This window comes from Coregonus clupeaformis, unplaced genomic scaffold, assembly GCF_020615455.1.
Source record: "Coregonus clupeaformis isolate EN_2021a unplaced genomic scaffold, ASM2061545v1 scaf0307, whole genome shotgun sequence".
Classification (NCBI taxonomy): Eukaryota; Metazoa; Chordata; class Actinopteri; order Salmoniformes; family Salmonidae; genus Coregonus; species Coregonus clupeaformis.
Genome location: NW_025533762.1, coordinates 62,028 through 84,334, shown reverse-complemented (window position 1 = coordinate 84,334; position 22,307 = coordinate 62,028). Strand labels below are relative to the sequence as shown.

At 43.8% G+C, this 22,307-nt stretch overlaps 1 protein-coding gene across 4 annotated transcripts in view; it reads right to left on the bottom strand.

Annotated features, from left to right (window-relative positions):
* Window positions 1-22,307, bottom strand: part of LOC121539680 (protein FAM184A) — a 129,965-nt gene that overhangs the window by 70,906 nt on the left and 36,752 nt on the right. For all 4 annotated transcript variants that reach the window (XM_041848353.2, XM_041848352.2, XM_041848354.2 and 1 more), the window contains exons 8-9: window positions 20,006-20,127; window positions 19,051-19,201 (exon numbers count right to left, since the gene is read on the bottom strand). In XM_041848353.2, the coding sequence (XP_041704287.1) occupies window positions 19,051-19,201; window positions 20,006-20,127 (273 nt within the window). The remainder of the gene's footprint in view (window positions 1-19,050; window positions 19,202-20,005; window positions 20,128-22,307) is intronic.

The following is a 22,307-nucleotide window of genomic DNA, read 5'->3' as shown; positions in this document are numbered from 1 at the left end:
CCGTGCAGGACGTTTGGCATTTGCCAGAGAACAACAAGATTGGCAAATTCGCCACTGGCTCCCTGTGCTCTTCACAGATGAAAGCAGGTTCACACTGAGCATGTGACAGACGTGACAGAGTCTGGAGACGCTGTGGAGAACGCTCTGCTACCTGCAACATCCTCCAGCATGACCGGTTTGGCGAAGGGTCAGTCATGGTGTGGGGTGGCATTTCTTTGGGGGGCCGCACAGCCCTCCATGTGCTCGCCAGAGGTAGCCTGACTGCCATTAGGTACCGAGATGAGATCCTCAGAACCCTTGTGAGACCATATGCTGGTGCGGTTGGCCCTGGGTTCCTCCTAATGCAAGACAATGCTAGACCTCATGTGGCTGGAGTGTGTCAGCAGTTCCTGCAAGAGGAAGGCATTGATGCTATGGACCGCCCGTTCCCCAGACCTGAATCCAATTGAGCACATCTGGGACATCATGTCTCGCTCCATCCACCAACGCCACGTTGCACCACAGACTGTCCAGGAGTTGGCGGATGCTTTAGTCCAGGTCTGGGAGGAGATCCCTCAGGAGACCATCCGCCACCTCATCAGGAGCATGCCCAGGCATTGTAGGGAGGTCATACAGGCACGTGGAGGCCACACACACTACTGAGCCTCATTTTGACTTGTTTTAAGGACATTACATCAAAGTTGGATCAGCCTGTAGTGTGGTTTTCCACTTTAATTTTGAGGGTGACTCCAAATCCAGACCTCCATGGGTTGATAAATTTGATTTCCATTGATAATTCTTGTGTGATTTTGTTGTCAGCACATTCAACTATGTAAAGAAAAAAGTATTTAATAAGATTATTTCATTCATTCAGATCTAGGATGTGTTATTTTAGTGTTCCCTGTATTTTTTTGAGCAGTATATATATATATATATACATACATACATACATACATACATACTGTGATGTCACGAGAGGCTACACAGCTTTCAGCGGGATTGCTCAAGTAGTGCAAGGAGACCAGGTTCAACCAAAACAAGGATTTTATTAACGGTCTTGGGAAACTAACGAAAGTATAACACAATACTGTTCTCTGGTGGCTCTTAAGGGTTAACAGTTCAGGGATGTCTCTTCCACATCCAAAATCATAACTCTCCCTCGCTCAAATAACTTTTCCCCAGTCTTACTGTCTTCCACGTTGCAGCGAGTGGCCAACCCAGCAAAACGTCCTTCCAAATGTCCCACACGTATTTCCACAGGTGCATATATCCAAAGGTGAGTATTTCCCAAAGGTAAGTATCTCCAAATCCTTATATTCCTCATGGAAGTGGACGTGCAGCACTCTTGTCCTCCAGAGAGCCCAGGTTGGAGACTGTGTCTCTTCCCTTCCCAAACCTTCAGCTCATCAGCTCCTCATTTGTTTCAGCTGCGTGGGAAGATTGGCCATAGAGGGGTGGAGTTCCCGACCATACCAGCAGATGGAGCCATAGCTGTCTGGGTTTGCAGCCACCTCAGGGGATGTAACGTCCCTCCAGGACACAGCCTCTCGTGACATCACACATCCCCCTCCTCGGGACCGACGTCCTCGTCGGGTAAAGGCAGCGAAGAAGGCATCACGCCGGGAGAGGGCGTCCGCATTGCCGCGGTGCTTGCCAGACTGCTCTCTCTTCAACTCCTCCAACTCTAGGACCAGGGACTCAGCCTCCTGTTGTCTCTCCTTGAGTTTCTTACTGAACGCATCAGCCTTGGTTTTAGCAGAGTTTAGCTTCTGTTGAGCAGCTTTCAGTTCCTTCTCTCTCTCTGCCTCCGCATTCTTCATCTTGTTCTCCAACACCTTGTACTTCTCCTCTGCCTTCTTCTGAACCTCCTTACTACTGCGCAGGGTCTCCTCACACTCCTCGATGGTCCTGCGCAGCCTCTCCAGCTCCTCCTGTTGCTTAGGGAAGGAGCTCTGTTGGAGTTTAGCCTGGAGGATATCTAACTCTTCTGTCTTCATGTCTAACTGTTGCTTTAACAAACGATACCTCTCAGCGGTCCCCTTCAGACCAGACAGTTCTTTGTCCAGATTCTGTAGCTCCGTCTCTGTGTCGGTCTGGGCACCTGCCATCCCTATCCGAGCCCGGGCGGGAGTGAGTAACTCGGAGGATTGCACCGGAGCCTTCCCAGGATGAGTCTTGCCTCTCCGTTTCCGAGGTACTCGGGTTATCCTCTCCTGAGACTCTCTCCAGAGTGGGTAAAAGGCTGGGCAGTCTCGTCCAATTAGGACAGGGACGGGGAGGGAATCAACCACCCCCGCCGTCGTGTGTATGGTTCCCCGTGTGCTGGTCATTGTAAGTTCAGTAATGGGGTATTCTCTGGTGTCCCCATGGACACAGGAAACTGGGAGGACTTTCCCCGGGGTCAGACACGTTGGGCCCACCAAATCCTTACGCACCAGGGTGGCCCGGCTACCAGAATCCAGTAAGGCCTCCACATCATGGTGATTCACAGTTACCGGGCAGGTGGGGGGTCGATCTGGGCCGCCATCTACGACTCCCAAGAGCGAGGCAAAACGGTGTGTGGGTGCTGAGCTGGAGGACTCCGCAGTGGGCATAGGTTCATCGGCTGGTTTCCCACACTGCCAGGAGATATGTCCCATCTCCCCACACCGGTAACACTGTCGAGTTTCCCCCCTCCTGGTGTACTCTTCTTGGACCCGCCTGGTTTCTGGCTCCCCTGGAGCCGGGATAAGTCCTGACGTGGCTGGGTTCGAGACCTTGGGGTCCTTTGGACGGGTTCTTCCCATTTGTGGTGGGGCCGCCCTCCTGGGGTCTTTTTCGGGACGCATTCAGCATCTCCGCTGTGGCCTGGTACTTTTCCACAGCTTCCACGGTCAGATCAGCCGTGGTCAAGGCCTGTTGACTGATGAACCGTTTTGCCTCATAAGGCAGGGCGCGTAGGTAACGATCCACCACAACGGCCTCCACCACCGCCGCTGTATTCCTCTGCGGATCCAGCCATTTCCTTGCGATTCGGACAAGTTCATGCATCTGCGCCCGAGGAGGTTGGTCTGGTTGGAAGGTCCAACTGTGAAAGCGCTGGGCCATACCAAACTTTGTGAGTCCATATCTGCTGAGGATCTCAGACTTCAGGGCATCATAGTCAGTAACCTGGTCAGGGCCCAGGTCCCGGACAGCATTCAGCGATTCCCCGGTTAGAAAGGGGGCTAACAGACCAACCCACTGTTGCTTGGGCCAGGCTTCCCTAGTGGCCGTGGCCTCAAATGCATGCAGGTATGCCTCAATGTCATCGGTAGCTCCCATCTTAGATATAAAGTCACTTGCCTTTATTGGGCGGGTATTTTGGACAACCCTCTGTCTCTGCAACTGCAATTCCTCTGCCTTCAGAAGGTTGGCTTTCTTTTGCTCCTCCAAGAGAGCCACGTTTGCTTGCATCTGGGCGTGCTGGCCAGCAACAAGGGCTTTCAATATGTCCTCCATTTCAGTCGGGCGGGGAGCCTACGGCCAACTTGGAAAACTGGGTGATCAAACCTTCGGTATCCTCCTCTGACATGCACTATTAACGCTTGAGCGTGCCCGTATTCTCCACCATCTGTGACGTCACGCGAGGCTACACAGCTTTCAGCGGGATTGCTCAAGTAGTGCAAGGAGACCAGGTTCAACCAAAACAAGGATTTTATTAACGGTCTTGGGAAACTAACGAAAGTATAACACAATACTGTTCTCTGGTGGCTCTTAAGGGTTAACAGTTCAGGGATGTCTCTTCCACATCCAAAATCATAACTCTCCTCGCTCAAATAACTTTTCCCCAGTCTTACTGTCTTCCACGTTGCAGCGAGTGGCCAACCCAGCAAAACGTCCTTCCAAATGTCCCACACGTATTTCCACAGGTGCATATATCCAAAGGTGAGTATTTCCCAAAGGTAAGTATCTCCAAATCCTTATATTCCTCATGGAAGTGGACGTGCAGCACTCTTGTCCTCCAGAGAGCCCAGGTTGGAGACTGTGTCTCTTCCCTTCCCAAACCTTCAGCTCATCAGCTCCTCATTTGTTTCAGCTGCGTGGGAAGATTGGCCATAGAGGGGTGGAGTTCCCGACCATACCAGCAGATGGAGCCATAGCTGTCTGGGTTTGCAGCCACCTCAGGGGGATGTAACGTCCCTCCAGGACACAGCCTCTCGTGACATCACAATACATACATACATACATACACACATTCGTGGTCAAAAGTTTTGAGAATGGCACAAATACTAATTTTCACAAAGTGTGCTGCCTCAGTTTTGATGATGGCAATTTGCATATACTCCAGAATGTCATGAAGAGTGATCAGAGGAATTGCAAAGTCCCTCCTTGCCATGAAAATGAACTTAATCCTAAAAAAAAACATTTCCACTGCATTTCTGCCCTGCCACAATGGGACCAGCTGCCATAATGTCAGCGATTCTCTCGTTAACACAGGTGAGAGTGTTGACGAGGACAAGGCTGGATATCACTCTGTCATGCTGATTGAGTTAGAATAACAGACTGGAAGCTTTAAAAGGAGGGTTGTGCTTGAAATCATTGTTCTTCCTCTGTTAACCATGGTTACCTGCAAGGAAACACGTGCTGTCATCATTGCTTTGCACACAAAGGGCTTCACAGGCAAGGATATTGCTGCTAGTAAGATTGCACCTAAATCAACCATTTATCGGATCATCAAGAACTTCAAGAAGAGAGGTTCAATTGTTGTGAAGAAGGCATCAGGGCGCCCAAGTAAGTCCAGCAAGCGCCAGGACCGTCTCCTAAAGTTGATTCAGCTGCAGGATGGGGGCACCACCAGTGCAGAGCTTTCTCAGGAATGGCAGCAGGCAGGTGTGAGTGCATCTGCACGCACAGTGAGGCGAAGACTTTTGGAGGATGGCCTGGTGTCAAGAAGGGCAGCAAAGAAGCCACTTCTCTCCAGGAAAAACATCTGGGACAGACTGATATTCTGCAGAAGGTACAGGGATTGGACTGCTGAGGACTGGGGTAAAGTCATTTTCTCTGATGAATCCCCTTTCCGATTGTTTGGGGCATCCGGAAAACACCTTGTCCGGAGAAGACAAGGTGAGCGCTACCATCAGTCCTGTGTCATGCCAACAGTAAAGCATCCTGAGACCATTCATGTGTGGGGTTGCTTCTCAGCCAAGGGAGTGGGCTCACTCACAATTTTGCCTAAGAACACAGCCATGAATAAAGAATGGTACCAACACATCCTCCGAGAGCAACTTCTCCCAACCAAGAACAGTTTGGTGACGACCAATGCCTTTTCCAGCATGTTGGAGCACCTTGCCATAAGGCAAAAGTGATAACTAAGTGGCTCGGGGAACAAACATCAACATTTTGGGTCCATTGCCAGGAAACTCCCCAGACCTTAATCCCATTGAGAACTTTTGGTCGATCCTAAAGAGGCGGGTGGACAAAAAAAAAAAACCAAATTTTGACAAACTCCAAGCATCGATTATTCAAGAATGGGCTGCCATCAGTCAGGATGTGGCCCAGAAGTTAATTGACAGCATGCCAGGGCGGATTGCAGAGGTCTTGAAAAAGAAGGGTCAACACTGCAAATATTGACTCTTTGCATAAACTTAATGTAATTGTCAATAAAAGCCTTTGACACTTATGGAATCCTTGCAATTATACTTCAGTATACCATAGTAACATCTGACAACAATTTATCATAACACTGAAGCAGCGAACTTTGTGAAGACCAATACTTGTGTCATTCTCAAAACTTTTGACCACGACTTGCGAAAGTATTCACCCCCCTTGGCATTTTTCCTATTTTATTGCCTTACAACCTAGAGGGGGGTTGTATCATTTGATTTACACAACATGCCTACCACTTTGAAGATGCAAGAAATAAGACTAAAAATAAAATAAAAAAACTTGAGTGTGCATAACTATTCACCCAACCCACCCCCAGCCACCTTTTGCTGCAAGTCTCTTGGGGTATGTCTCTATAAGCTTGGCACATCTAGCCACTGGGATTTTTGCCCATTCTTCAAGGCAAAACTGCTCCAGCTCCTTCAAGTTGGACGGGTTCTGCTGGTGTACAGCAATCTTTAAGTCATACCACAGATTCTCAACTGGATTGAGGTCTGGGCTTTGACTAGGCCATTCCAAGACATTTAAATGTTTTACCTTAAACCACTCGAGTGTTGCTTTAGCAGTATGCTTAGGGTCATTGTCCTGCTGGAAGGTGAACCTCCGTCCCAGTCTCAAATCTCTGGAAGACTGAAACAGGTATCCCTCAAGAATTTCCCTGTATTTAGCGCCATCCATCATTCCTTCAATTCTGACCAGTTTCCCAGTCCCTGCCGATGAAAAAACATCCCCACAACATGATGCTGCCACCACCATGCTTCACTCTTGGGATGGTGTTCTCGGGGTGATGAGAGGTGTTGGTTTTGCGCCAGACATAACGTTCACCTTGATGGCCAAAAAGCTCAATTTTAGTCTAATCTGACCAGAGTAGTCTCCCACATGCCTTTTGGCGCACACCAAATGTGCTTGCTTATTTTTTTCCTTTAAGCAATGGCTTTTTTCTGGCCACTCTTCCGTAAAGCCCAGTTCTGTGGAGTGTACGGCTTAAAGTGGTCCTATGGACAGATACTCCAATCTCCGCTGTGGAGCTTTGCAGCCTTCAGGGTTATCTTTGGTCTCTTTGTTGCCTCTCTGATTAATGCCCTCCTTGCCTGGTCCGTGAGTTTTGGTGGGCGGCCCTCTCTTGGCAGGTTTGTTGTGGTGCCATATTCTTTCCATTTGTTTATAATGGATTTAATGGTGCTCCGTGGGATGTTCAAAGTTTTTGATATTTTTATAACCCAACCCTGATCTGTACTTCTCCACAACTTTGTCCCTGACCTGTTTGGAGAGCTCCTTGGTCTTCATGGTGCCGCTTGCTTGGTGGTGCCCTTGCTTAGTGGTGTTGCAGACTCTGGGGCCTTTCAGAACAGGTGTATATATACTGTGACAGATCATGTGACACTTAGATTGCACACAGGTGGACTTTATTTAACTAATTATGTGACTTCTGAAGGTAATTGGTTGCACCAGATCTTATTTAGGGGCTTCATACCAAAGGGGTGAATTCATATGCACTCACCACTTTTCCGTTATTTATTTTCTTCACATTTTTTGATAACAAGTTTTTTTTTTTAAATATCACTTCACCAATTTCGACTATTTTGTGTATGTCCATTACATGAAATCCAAATAAAAATCAATTTAAATTACAGGTTTTAAAACACAATAGGAAAAACCAAGAGGGATGAATACTTTTGCAAGGCACTGTACATTTAGAATCAAGGCACGTAAAATAGCAATAGGGGCTAGATGCTACAAATTCCATTCAGATTGGGCCTAGGCCTATGAGAAATAGTCTGTAGAAGTGGGTTTTAAGGCCTGTTTTAAACGATTTGATTGATGGAATGGCTCTCAGACGGTCAGAGAGAGCATTCCATAGGCGAGGGGCAAGGGAGCAGAAGGCTGGGTCCCCCATAGTTCGGATACGTGTCTTGGGGACTTGAAGCGGTGGGGAGTGGTAGGAGCGGAGAGTCCAAGGTGGCTTGCTGATTGAAATTAGGTCGTATGATCTAGTATGTCACCCATACTTGAGGGGAAAGGGAAATGTGTGATCATTGTGGACCACACAGAGATTTTTTGTGTTTGATTCCGTTATTATTACTACAGCATGGCAGGTGGTATTCATCAACAAAGGTTTAAAAACCCTAAAGAATGCACTGCGTTGCCGAAACGTTGGTTATTGGGTATACCCATTAAATTGTCGGGAGCATATATAAAGAGTACGACTTTCTTTGTTTTTATGCTATAAAACTGAAGAATGTGTTTGTTTCATATGATTGTGTTTTGCTTTTCATGTATTGTGTAATTGATGTGTATGTAAAGTGTCATTGATGTTTATTGCAGGGCTCCCTGGCTAAATAAAGGTTAAAAAAAATAAAATAAAAATAAGCATTCTGCAAAACTGTATTTCTGAACCTCACCGAAAATAAGCTCAAGCATGGAATTAAGTAGAGTAGGTGGCATTGAACAGGAAGGTCTGTATGTGAGATATATCCAACCGTTTGTTCAGGTACACCATATCTTCAGATGCTGTGCAGTGGTGCAGGGTGGGGGAAAAACAGCTCTAGAAGTAGGACAGAACAGCTATTGATATGCTAGGCTAGCAGCACACAAGGCCAGCTCCGATTTACTCGATTCCCCCAACACGTAAAATTAACTGCAATCATGATTAGGATTAAATAAATGAAAAGACGCACTTCAGTGAGAACCAGGAGCTCAAATAAACACAGAGGACAAAGACGAAGCAGCAAAACTCCCAGCGTGCACTGAGTGAAGCCTGGAAATAGAAAGCGTGAAGACAACACAAACAAACAGCATTACTGCGCCGACTTGATAGAGGATGACATCACCATTGCTAAGCTATTGCGGTCTCAGGCAGCTTTGCCTTGGAAGATTAGTGGTGAGTGACGAGGCAATTCAGTTTTGAGCTTAAACCAAAAGGGAAATGTGCTATAATGAGGCCTTAAAGACCAAAGTGGCTTCCTCTCCTCATCACCTACCCTTAATCTCCACTGGTCTGAAAACGAAGGATTGGTAAAAAGGAATATGGTGAATGCCCTCCAGGTATTTGCTTTGATCTGTAATATTATTGGTCATGTCTGTGCAGATTAAGGAAAGGAGAGAAGGAAAGGAAGCCACGTTAGACTTTTGAAATGCACCCCATCTTTTCAGCATGTTGTGAACTCGATATAAAACAAAATATATCTTCCAAAATCAGACAAATACTGGATACTGTACCATACGTATTATGATTAGTCATATCATAATACAATATGTACTGTATGTTGCAAGAATAAGAGAAGCAAAAGAAGCATAGAGTTTGTGTAAGTGGATTTCACTTACGTTCCCAATAGACATGCAAAGCTCCACCAAGTGCTTAGCACTATGGGGGAGAAATCACATTAATGAAGGGAAAACATGATGGTGGAAAATCCACTTAAAACACACAACCTGAGAAAAATGTTTTTTTCTGCAGGCTTGATTTTCTTTGGGACAAAAATAAACGTCCACATAATTTCAGATAAATTCTTCCTCTTTGAAGTCAACTTAACATATTGTAATGATGAATTATGAAACATGTGCTTTCAAGGACTCCAATTTCATTACATTTCATAGGTTGAGTAGGACTGAAACATTTAAGGCCATAGAGAGAAAGAGAGAGCACAATCGACAGAGCTCCAGTTTAAGGGATTTCAGAGGACCCATCGTGCTACCCCAAGTCGTAGATCTCTGTTCGGCTCCGCTAGAGTATCTTTATCTCCTGACTCATATGAGTGCAGCAGACAGGATGATACAGTTGAAGTTGAAAGTTTACATACTCCTTAGCCAAATACATTTAAACTCAGTTTTTCACAATTCCTGATATTTAATCCTAGTAAAAATTCCCAGTCTTAGGTCAGTTAGGATCACCACTTTATTTTAAGAATGTGAAATGTCAGAATAATAGTAGAGAGAATGATTTATTTCAGCTTTTATTTTTTTCATCACATTCCCAGTGGGTCAGAAGTTTACATACACTCAATTAGTATTTGGTAGCATTGCCTTTAAATGGTTTAACGTGGGTCAAACGTTTCGGGTAGCCTTCCACAAGCTTCCCACAATAAGTTGGGTGAATTTTGGCCCATTCCTCCTGACAGAGCTGGTGTAACTGAGTCAGGTTTGTAGGCCTCCTTTCTCGCACACATTGTTTCAATTCTGCCCACAAATGTTCTATAGGATTGAGGTCAGGGCTTTGTGATGGCCACTCCAATACCTTGACTTTGTTGTCCTTAAGCCATTTTGCCACAACTTTGGAAGTATGCTTGAGGTCATTGTCCATTTGGAAGACCTATTTGCGACCAAGCTTTAACTTCCTGACTGATGTCTTGAGATGTTGCTTCAATATATCCACATAATTTTCCTTCCTCATGATGCCATCTATTTTGTGAAGTGCACCAGTCCCTCCTGCAGCAAAGCAACCCCACAGCATGATGCTGCCACCCCCGTGCTTCACGGTTGGGATGGTTTTCTTCGGCTTGCAAGCCTACCCCTTTTCCCCCAAACATAACGATTGTCTGCAATACTTCATTGTCCAGTGTGTTGGTTTACAGTGCCTACAGAAAGTATTCATACCCACTGACTTATTCCACATTTTGTTGTGTTATAGCCTGAATTCAAAATGGATAAAAAAATTATCTCAACCATCTACAAATAATACCCCATAATGACAAAGTGAAAAAAAAAAATTATACATACAGAAATATCTCATTTACACAAGTATTCACACCCCTGAGTCAATACTTTGTAGAAGCACCTTTGGCAGCGATTACAGCTGAGTGAGTCTTTCTGGGTAAGTCTCTAAGAGCTTTCCACACCTGGATTGTGCAACATTTGCCTATTATTCTTTTCAAAAACCTTCAAGCTCTGTCAAATTGGTTGTTGATCATTGCTAGACAACCATTTTCAGGTCATGCCATAGATTTTCAAGCAGATTTAAGTCAAAACTGTAACTCAGCCACTCAGGAACATTCACTGTCTTCTTGGTAAGCAACTCCAGTGAAGATTTGGCCTTGTGTTTTAGGTTATTGTCCTGCTGAAAGGTGAATACATCTCCCAGTCTCTTGTGGAAAGCACACTGAACCAGGTTTTCCGCTAGGATTTTGCCTTTGCTTAGCTCCATTGCGTTTCTTTTTTATCCTGAGAAACTCCCCAGTCTTTAACGATTGCAAGCATAACCATAACATGATGCAGCCCCCACTATGCTTAAAAATATGGCGAGTCGTACTCAATAATGTGTTGTATTGGATTTGCCCCAAACATAACAGTTTGTATTCAGGACAAAAAGTTAATTGCTTTGCCAATTTTTTTGCATGTTTTGAAATATTTTTATTCTGTACAGGATTCCTTATTTTCACTCTGTCAATTAGGATAGTATTGTGGAGTAACTACAATGTTGTTGATCCATCCTCAGTGTTCTCCTATCACAGCCATTAAACTATGTAACTGTTTTAAAGTCACCATTGGCCTCATGGTGAAATCATTGAGCGGTTTCCTTCCTCTCCGGCAACTGAGTTAGGAAGGACGCCTGTATATTTGTGGTGACTAGGTGTATTGATACATCATCCAAAGTGTAATAAATAACTTCACCATGCTCAAAGGGATGTCTGCTTTTTATTTTATACCAATCGACCAATAGGTACCCTTCTTTGCGAGGTATTGGAAAACCTCCCTGGTCTTTGTGGTTGAATCTGTGTTCTAAATTCACTGCTTGACTGAGGAACCTTACAGATAATTGTAGAGATGAGTTAGTCAATAGAAAATCATGTTAAACACCATTATTGCACACAGAGTGAGTCCATGCAACTTATGTGACTTGTTAAGCAAGTCTTTACTCTTGAAGTTATTTAGGCTTGCAATAACAAAGGGGTTGACTACTTATTGACTCAAGACATTTCAGCTTTTCATTTTTTATTAATTAGTAAATATTTCGAAAAACATCATTACACTTTGACATTATGGGGTAAGCCATTGACAAAAAAAACATTATTTAATCCATTTTAAATTCAGGCTGTAACACAACAAAATATGGAGGCCAGCAACTAATGGCAGCTACTGTCATACTGTGTTCAAATCTTTGCGATCCGGCTGAATTCATTCATTTTCAGTGGAGGCAGAACGCACTGCTGCTAGCCTGCGTAGCTTTGCAGCAAATCTGCATGTGTTACCCCATTTTAGGAAATATAATATGAATTGCCATATTAGGCATAACAACATTTGACCTAAGCCTTATACACCTGAGTAAGGAAAAAGAGACAACTAGTAGACAATCGGCTCTTAATAATGAAGACCTCAGTCTAGATTGAAGATTGGCGTGCACCGAGGAATTGTCATGGACCAACAACACCACCACTATTGTCAAGAGGACGCAACAGCGTATCTACTTCCTAAGGCGGCTGAAGAAATTTGTCATGGCACCCCGGGTCCTCTCCAAATACTACCGCTGCACCTTGCATCACGGCCTGGTACGGGAATTGCTCCATCCATGACCACAAGGCCATCCAGTGGGTGGTGAAGACGGCCCAGTACATAATTGGGACCTTGCTCCCACCGATCCAGGACATCTACTCGAAACGGTGCCTGAGGAAGGCACGTAGCATCATCAAAAACCCCACACATCCCAGCCACGAGCTGTTCACTCTCTTACCGTTAGGCAGACGGTATCAGAGCATGAGGTCGGATACCAACAGGCTCAGAGACCGTTTCAATATACAAGCCATCAGACTGCTGAACAAATGAACAGGACTGACCACCTGCTCTGATTCTCCACACACATGCACTCACTCGCACACAAACACACACACACACATACAGTGGGGAAAAAAAGTATTTAGTCAGCCACCAATTGTGCAAGTTCTCCCACTTAAAAAGATGAGAGGCGCCTGTAATTTTCATCATAGGTACACGTCAACTATGACAGACAAATTGAGATTTTTTTTCTCCAGAAAATCACATTGTAGGATTTTTTATGAATTTATTAGCAAATTATGGTGGAAAATAAGTATTTGGTCACCTACAAACAAGCAAGATTTCTGGCTCTCACAGACCTGTAACTTCTTCTTTAAGAGGCTCCTCTGTCCTCCACTCGTTACCTGTATTAATGGCACCTGTTTGAACTTGTTATCAGTATAAAAGACACCTGTTCACAACCTCAAACAGTCACACTCCAAACTCCACTATGGCCAAGACCAAAGAGCTGTCAAAGGACACCAGAAACAAAATTGTAGACCTGCACCAGGCTGGGAAGACTGAATCTGCAATAGGTAAGCAGCTTGGTTTGAAGAAATCAACTGTGGGAGCAATTATTAGGAAATGGAAGACATACAAGACCACTGATAATCTCCCTCGATCTGGGGCTCCACGCAAGATCTCACCCCGTGGGGTCAAAATGATCACAAGAACGGTGAGCAAAAATCCCAGAACCACACGGGGGGACCTAGTGAATGACCTGCAGAGAGCTGGGACCAAAGTAACAAAGCCTACCATCAGTAACACACTACGCCGCCAGGGACTCAAATCCTGCAGTGCCAGACGTGTCCCCCTGCTTAAGCCAGTACATGTCCAGGCCCATCTGAAGTTTGCTAGAGTGCATTTGGATGATCCAGAAGAGGACTGGGAGAATGTCATATGGTCAGATGAAACCAAAATATAACTTTTTGGTAAAAACTCAACTCGTCGTGTTTGGAGGACAAAGAATGTTGAGTTGCATCCAAAGAACACCATACCTACTGTGAAGCATGGGGGTGGAAACATCATGCTTTGGGGCTGTTTTTCTGCAAAGGGACCAGGACGACTGATCCGTGTAAAGGAAAGAATGAATGGGGCCATGTATCGTGAGATTTTGAGTGAAAACCTCCTTCCATCAGCAAGGGCATTGAAGATGAAACGTGGCTGGGTCTTTCAGCATGACAATGATCCCAAACACACCACCCGGGCAACGAAGGAGTGGCTTCGTAAGAAGCATTTCAAGGTCCTGGAGTGGCCTAGCCAGTCTCCAGATCTCAACCCCATAGAAAATCTTTGGAGGGAGTTGAAAATCCGTGTTGCCCAGCGACAGCCCCAAAACATCACTGCTCTAGAGGAGATCTGCATGGAGGAATGGGCCAAAATACCAGCAACAGTGTGAGAAAACCTTGTGAAGACTTACAGAAAACGTTTGACCTGTGTCATTGCCAACAAAGGGTATATAACAAAGAATTGAGAAACTTTTGTTATTGACCAAATACTTATTTTCCACAATAATTTGCAAATAAATTCATTAAAGATCCTACAATGTGATTTTCTGGATTTTTTTTTCTCATTTTGTCTGTCATAGTTGACATGTACCTATGATGAAAATTACAGGCCTCTCTCATCTTTTTAAGTGGGAGAACATGCACAATTGGTGGCTGACTAAATACTATTTTCCACCACTGTATATATACACAGTGCATATACAGTGGGGAGAACAAGTATTTGATACACTGCCGATTTTGCAGGTTTTCCTACTTACAAAGCATGTAGAGGTCTGTCATTTTTATCATAGGTACACTTCAACTGTGAGAGACGGAATCTAAAACAAAAATCCAGAAAATCACATTGTATGATTTTTAAGTAATTAATTTGCATTTTATTGCATGACATAAGTATTTGATACATCAGAAAAGCAGAATTTAATATTTGGTACAGAAACCTTTGTTTGCAATTACAGAGATCATATGTTTCCTGTAGGTCTTGACCAGGTTTGCACACACTGCAGCAGGGATTTTGGCCCACTCCTCCATACAGACCTTCTCCAGATCCATCAGGTTTCGGGGCTGTCACTGGGCAATACGGACTTTCAGCTCCCTCCAAAGATGTTCTATTGGGTTCAGGTCTGGAGACTGGCTATGCCACTCCAGGACCTTGAGATGCTTCTTACGGAGCCACTCCTTAGATGCCCTGGCTGTGTGTTTCGGGTTGTTGTCATGCTGGAAGACCCAGCCACGACCCATCTTCAATGCTCTTACTGAGGGAAGGAGGTTGTTGGCCAAGATCTCGCGATACATGGCCCCATCCATCCTCCCCTCAATACGGTGCAGTCGTCCTGTCCCCTTTGCAGAAAAGCATCCCCAAAGAATGATGTTTCCACCTCCATGTTTCACGGTTGGGATGGTGTTCTTGGGGTTGTACTCATCCTTCTTCTTCCTCCAAACACAGCGAGTGGAGTTTAGACCAAAAAGCTCTATTTGTGTCTCATCAGACCACATTACCTTCTCCCATTCCTCCTCTGGATCATCCAGATGGTCATTGGCAAACTTCAGACGGGCCTGGACATGCGCTGGCTTGAGCAGGGGGACCTTGCGTGTGCTGCAGGATTTTAATCCATGACGGCGTAGTGTGTTACTAATGGTTTTCTTTGAGACTGTGGTCCCAGCTCTCTTCAGGTCATTGACCAGGTCCTGCCGTGTAGTTCTGGGCTGATCCCTCACCTTCCTCATGATCATTGATGCCCCACGAGGTGAGATCTTGCATGGAACCCCAGACCAAGGGTGATTGACTGTCATCTTGAACTTCTTCCATTTTCTAATAATTGCGCCAACAGTTGTTGCCTTCTCACCAAGCTGCTTACCTATTGTCCTGTAGCCCATCCCAGCCTTGTGCAGGTCTACAATTTTATCCATGATGTCCTTACACAGCTCTCTGGTCTTGGCCATTGTGGAGAGGTTGGAGTCTGTTTGATTGAGTGTGTGGACAGGTGTTTTTATACAGGTAACGAGTTCAAACAGGTGCAGTTAATACAGGTAATGAGTGGAGAACAGGAGGGCTTCTTAAAGAAAAACTAACAGGTCTGTGAGAGCCGGAATTCTTACTGGTTGGTAGGTGATCAAATACTTATGTCATGCAATAAAAAATCATACAATGTGATTTTCTGGATTTTTGTTTTACATTCTGTCTCTCACAGTTGAAGTGTACCTATGATAAAAATTACAGACCTCTACATGCTTTGTAAGTAGGAAAACCTGCAAAATCGGCAGTGTATCAAATACTTGTTCTCTCCGCTGTATATACAAAGTACCCCATAATGACAAAGCAAAAACGTGTTTTTCGACATTTTTACAAATGTATAAATAAATATTTAAAAATACCTTATTTACATACGTATTCAGACCCTTTGCTATGAGACTCGAAATGTGCATCCTGTTTCCATTGATCATCCTTTAGATGTTTCTACAAGTTGATTGGAGTCCACCTGTGATAAATTCAATTGATTGGACATGATTTGGAAAGGCACACACCTGTCTATATAAGATCCCACAGTTGACATTGAATGGCAGAGCAAAAACTAACACATGAGGTCGAAGGAATTGTCCGTAGAGCCCCTCGGGGAGAAGGGCCTTTGTCAGGGAGGTGACCGAGAACCCGATGGTCACTCTGACAGAGCTCCGGAGTTCCTCTGTGGAGATGGGAGAATCTTCCAGAAGGACAACCATCTCTGCAGCACTCCACCAATCAGGCCTTTATGGTAGAGTGGCCAGACGGAAGCCACTCCTCAGCAAAACTATGAAATAACACATATGGAATCATGTAGTAAACAAAAAGGTGTTAAACAAATCCAAATATATTTTACATTTTAGAATCTTCAAATAGCCACCCTTTGCCTTGATGACAGCTTTGCACACACTTGGCATTCTCTCAACCAGCTTCACCTGGAATGCTTTTCCAACAGTCTTGAAGGAGTTCCCACATATGCTGAGCACTTGTTGGCTGCTTTTTCTTCACTCTGCGGTCCGACTCATCCCAAACCATCTCAATTGGGTTGAGGTCGGGGGATTGTGGAGGCCAGGTCATCTGATGCAGCACTCCATCACTCTCCTGCTTGGTAGAATAGCCCTTACACAGCCTGGAGGTGTGTTGGGTCATTGTCCTGTTGAAAAACAAATGATAGTCCCCCTAAGCCCAAACCAGATGGGATGGCGTATTGCTGTAGAATGCTGTGGTACCCATGCTGGTTAAGGGTGGCTTATATTCTAAATAAATCAGAGACAGTGTCACCATCAAAGCACCCCCACACCATAACACCTCCTCCTCCATGCTTTAAGGTGGGAAATACACATGCGGAGGTCATCCGTTCACCCACACCGCTTCTCACAAAGACACGGTGGTTGGAACCAAAAATCTCAAATTTGGACTCCAGACCAAAATACAAATTTCCACCGGTCTAATGTCCATTGCTCGTGTTTCTTGGCCCAAGCAGATCTCTTCCTCTGATTGGTGTCCTTTAGTAGTGGTTTCTTTGCAGCAATTCGACCACGAAGGCCTGATTCACACAGTCCCCTCTGAACAGTTGATGTTGAGATGTGTCTGTTACTTTAACTCTGTGAAGCATTTATTTGGGCTGCAATTTCTGAGGCTGGTAACTCTAATGAACTTATCCTCTGCAGCAGAGTTAACTCTGGGTCTTCCATTCCTGTCGCGGTCCTCATGAGAGCCAGTTTCATCATAGCGCTTGATGGTTTTTGCAGCTGCACTTGAAGAAACTTTCAAAGTTCTTGACATTTTCCGGATTGATTGACCTTCATGTCTTAAAGTGATGATGGACTGTCGTTTCTCTTTGCTGATTTGAGCTGTTCTTGCCATAATATGCACTTGGTATTTTACCAAATAGGGCTATCTTCTGTATACCTCCCCTACCTTGTCACAATACAACTGATTGGCTCAAACACATTAAGAAGGAAATAAATTCCACAAATTAACTTTTAACAAGGCACACCTGTTAATTGAAATGCATTCCAGGTGACTATCTCATGAAGCTGGTTGAGAGAATGCCAAGAGTGTGCAAGCAAAGCTGTCATCAAGGCAAAGGGTGGCTATTTGAAGAATCTCAAATATAAAATATATTTTGATTTGTTTAACACTTTTTTGGTTACTACATGATTCCATAGGTGTCATTTCCCACGGGGGGCCAGTATAAAAAAATATGTATTCACTAACTGTAAGTCGCTCTGGATAAGAGCGTCTGCTAAATGACAAAAATGTAAATGTAAATGTAAATTTCATAGTTTTGATGTCTTCACTATTATTCTACAATGTAGAAAATAGTAAAAATAAAGAAAAACCCTGGAATTAGTAGGTGTGTCCAAACTTTTGACTGGTACTGTATATCTTTTTTTGTACACATATTTAACCCCTTTTTGGGTAGCCACAAAACTACCTTCATACTTCCATTCATTTTTTTAACCGGTACCGGTTACCTTCAGATGAGTCCCGTGACACTTGTGGGGAAGTAGATAAAGGGCTTCATTGGCAAAATCCTGAAGTATCCCTTTAATTCTTTAGAGTCTAAGATGTTGGGGGATGGTGGGGAGGCGGGGGTGTTTGCTGACAGATTGATGTTTTTTTTTCTTTTCTTTTTTTCTAGTTTCTACAATTCTAATAGTTCACCTAATTTCCGTTTTATTTGAATTACACAACTTTCCCAGGCCTTTATATCCTATCAGCTATAAAACAGAAAATAATTTGTTTTGTGATAACTGCACTGTGATTTTAATTAAGTTTTTAAAAAAAAGTGTTTTTCAGTTAGGGATTTTTCTTAACATTAAGGATCCCAGCTTCGTTTAAACGTTTTAACATTTAAACGTTCACACCCCTATTCTATATAATACTGTACGTTTTCTTTTACTTGTTCTGGATTTGAGGACTGTGAAATGTGACATGTCTGGTGGGGTAAATGTGTGTCAGTGCTGTGTGTAAGTTGACTATGCAAACAATTTGGAATGAATGTTTCTTATAAAAACAAGAAGTGATACTTTTAGCCAAGAGAGACTGTCATGCATAGTATTGATATTAGCCCTCTGATTACAGTGAAGAGCAAGACTTTTCTGGGTGCAGTGTTTCTAGATCCTTCTTTGCAGCACCTGACCATATGACTGGGCAATCAAGATAAGATAAAACTGGCATGTCTCAGGCTGGACACACTGGCATTCAGGTCTCCACCGAGAGTGGTTAACACCTCATGTTCCTCTTATCCTACAGTCGGTAGAGAAAGCAACTTTTGAGTGTTTAGAGATAAAACACTTAAGTTCTTCCGACTGGCATGGAAGTGGCTAGAATCTTAAGAGGTGTAAGGATAATTAGGAGTCTGAAACTAGGTTATTTGGTGCAGTGTGAGTGTGTGTGACGTGTTTAATAGGGTGTAGTGTTGTCGCAATCCCAGTATCGTGATAATATGATACTCAATTTTCCATGGCAAAAAAAGAAAACAAGACACAGACTGAACTCCATTGTCATTTATAAACCTGCTTCAAATAAAATAGTGTGAGCTATAGCTTGAAACATTTACAAACGTGACAACCTAAATCCACATTTTAACATTAAAACCGTTTTCCTCGGGAAATTCAGTCTGCTTCATGTTTTCTTTCCTTACTCAAAAGTATTGTGGTCCTGAATATCATGACAACGTGACACTACCTGTTCCAGCAGGTCCTCCACTTTCCTCTGCCAGCCCTCCCTGGCAGCCATCAACTCCAGCTCCTTCTGCTGAGACAGCTGGGACAGAGAGGCCTGTCTGTCGGCCTCATATTCCTCTGTCAACTCCTCCTTCAGCAACCTCAACTCCTCCCTATAGAGTGGGTGAGGGGGAGGAAGGGGTAGAGAGAGAGAGAGAGAGAGAAAGAGAGACGTTGATCATCCTGATGCCTGAAACACTACATCTCAGATTCTGGGTTGCACAGCCATACTTGGTTATCTCGTTCACCAGACACTTCAACCCAATGCTTGAAAGGTCTACTGGATCAACACGTCAAACATGGCCTTTGTAAACCCAATAGAAAGAGTGGGGAAAAGTCCTGGTCCAATAGAAAAAGTACCAATCTATAGGGAAAGGGGATACCTAGTCAGTTGCACAACTGAATGTATTCAACCGAAATGTGTCTTCCACATTTAACCCATCTGATCAGAGAGGTGCAGGGGACTGCCTTAAATCGACGTCATCATGCCCGGGAAGCAGTAGTTGTTGTGGGTTAACTGCCTTGCTCAAGGGCAGAACGGCAGATTTTTCCACCTTGCAGGCTCGGGGATTCGAACCAGCAATCTTTCAGTTACTGGCCCAATGCTCTTAACTGCTAGGCTACCTGCTATAGCCATTGTCATTATCTCTAATCAATCATCTCCCTCCGAACCCCTCCCCCTTGGCTTTATCTCTAATGAATAATCTCCCTCCGAACCTCGTAACCCATTCCCCTATCTTGTGTACCTCTGATTCGGAGCCACGACTTGCAGTCATGTGATTAGCTAAAATCAAATTATGCCAAACAATTTTCATTTATTTAGTTCACTACCACATAGGCCAGATTTGAGTTGTTTATCTGCACTATGCACAATAGCTTAGGGACAATGTTACCTACTGGGTGATATAAAGGCCTACCTCAGAGCATCTGTCCATTTTTGGTCCAGGTCTTCAGCCATTTTGTCAATTTTCTGCTTCTCCTCTGTCCTTATTGACATTACCCTGGCTTCATGCTGCCGTTTCTGGGTCTCAATCTCCTCCTGGACACGTGGGCAAACCAGAGACCAGTTCAGGGAAGCTGAGGCATGATACAGCATTAGTCATGAGTACAGAAAAGGAGAAGTCTGAGGGTAATGGAGTTAAACATTTGGTTAAAAAAATATATACATACTATTTGCTTCTCAATGAGGATAATCTGTAGTTTAGACTGACATCAAAAGCAAGATTATAATGATTAATTATATACTCTGTACTTACACATTAACCCGAGCTATTAACCAGGGACAGGTTTGCCAAAAGTATCTTAAGGCAAAGCTCATCGTTAGAATCTTCATAGAAGCATCGTAAAATTTAAAGGCCGTTTCCCTAAACCATCGTAATTTACGTTGCACTTGAAAACGCTTGTAATCTAACAACTGCCTCAGACTACAACTAAGTGCGTTGTTAGATTATTTTTTGCCCTCCTCACTTTACACACAGAAGATATCCACTAAAAACAGAATCAAAATGTTTATCTGTCTCTCTGTGTCCACCAATGACTTTGTTGAATCCAAATAAGAAGTTTGCAATGTTAAAAACAAACTAAGGATTTAAAAGAAAGTCTAATGAAAACTGAGATGACTGCATTATAAGATAGCTATATAGGTTACATATTTCAATCATATTGCAATCACTTTTATATTTAAAGGTGCAATATGCAGAAATTGCTCCGCCATTTCCTGTTTGCTAAAATTCTAAAAGTTCGCCTAATTTCAGTTTATGTGACAAAACAAGCATAGAGAATCATTGCACCATTTAAACCGCTGTGAAATATATTTTCGTGTGCGCAATGATGTACCAACTGTGATTTGACTCCAAATCCAATATGGCGTCCAAAATCCAATATGGCTGCCACAATACCATTAACACTAGAACCATCTGGACTTTCAGCCTATAAGTACCCGCTAGAGAACGTTGCCGGACGTTTCCTTTAGCATATGCATCAGATGCATATCAACCCGCAAGATGCAGCAAACATAAGCACCAACGCTTGATAAATAGTGCATCAACTATTTTAAAGGATTAATTGCATGAAGAAATTAGTGGAAATATATAAATAAATAAAAAATAACCACAAAAGTCAAGGATATGTTTTGTATAATTCTAAAAAGTCCTAGAAAAAACAGAGGCCTATAGCCTATTTTTGTTTCCCTTACAATAAAAACATTACAGTGTAACCCATTTGAACAACTTTATTTGTACAGTGAGGGGAAAAAATTATTTGATCCCCTGCTGATTTTGTATGTTTGCCCACTGACAAAGAAATTATCAATCTATAATTTTAATGGTAGGTTTATTTGAACAGTGAGAGACAGAATAACAACAAAAAAATCCAGAAAAACGCATGTCAAAAATGTTATAAATTGATTTGTATTTTAATGAGGGAAATAAGTATTTGACCCCTCTCAATCAGAAAGATTTCTGGCTCCCAGGTGTCTTTTATACAGGTAACGAGCTGAGATTAGGAGCACACTCTTAACGGGAGTTCTCCAAATCTCAGCTTGTTACCTGTATAAAAGACACCTGTCCACAGAAGCAATCAATCAATCAGATTCCAAACTCTCCACCATGGCCAAGACCAAAGAGCTCTCCAAGGATGTCAGGGACAAGATTGTAGACCTACACAAGGCTGGAATGGGCTACAAGACCATCGCCAAGCAGCTTGGTGAGAAGGTGACAACAGTTGGTGCGATTATTTGCAAATGGAAGAAACACAAAATAACTGTCAATCTCCCTCGGCCTGGGGCTCCATGCAAGATCTCACCTCGTGGAGTTGCAATGATCATGAGAACGGTGAGGAATCAGCCCAGAACTACACGGGAGGATCTTGTCAATGATCTCAAGGCAGCTGGGACCATAGTCACCAAGAAAACAATTGGTAACACACTACGCCGTGAAGGACTGAAATCCTGCAGCGCCCGCAAGGTCCCCCTGCTCAAGAAAGCACATATACAGGCCCGTCTGAAGTTTGCCAATGAACATCTGAATGATTCAGAGGAGAACTGGGTGAAAGTGTTGTGGTCAGATGAGACCAAAATCGAGCTCTTTGGCATCAACTCAACTCGCCGTGTTTGGAGGAGGAGGAATGCTGCCTATGACCCCAAGAACACCATCCCCACCGTCAAACATAGAGGTGGAAACATTATGCTTTGGGGGTGTTTTTCTGCTAAGGGGACAGGAC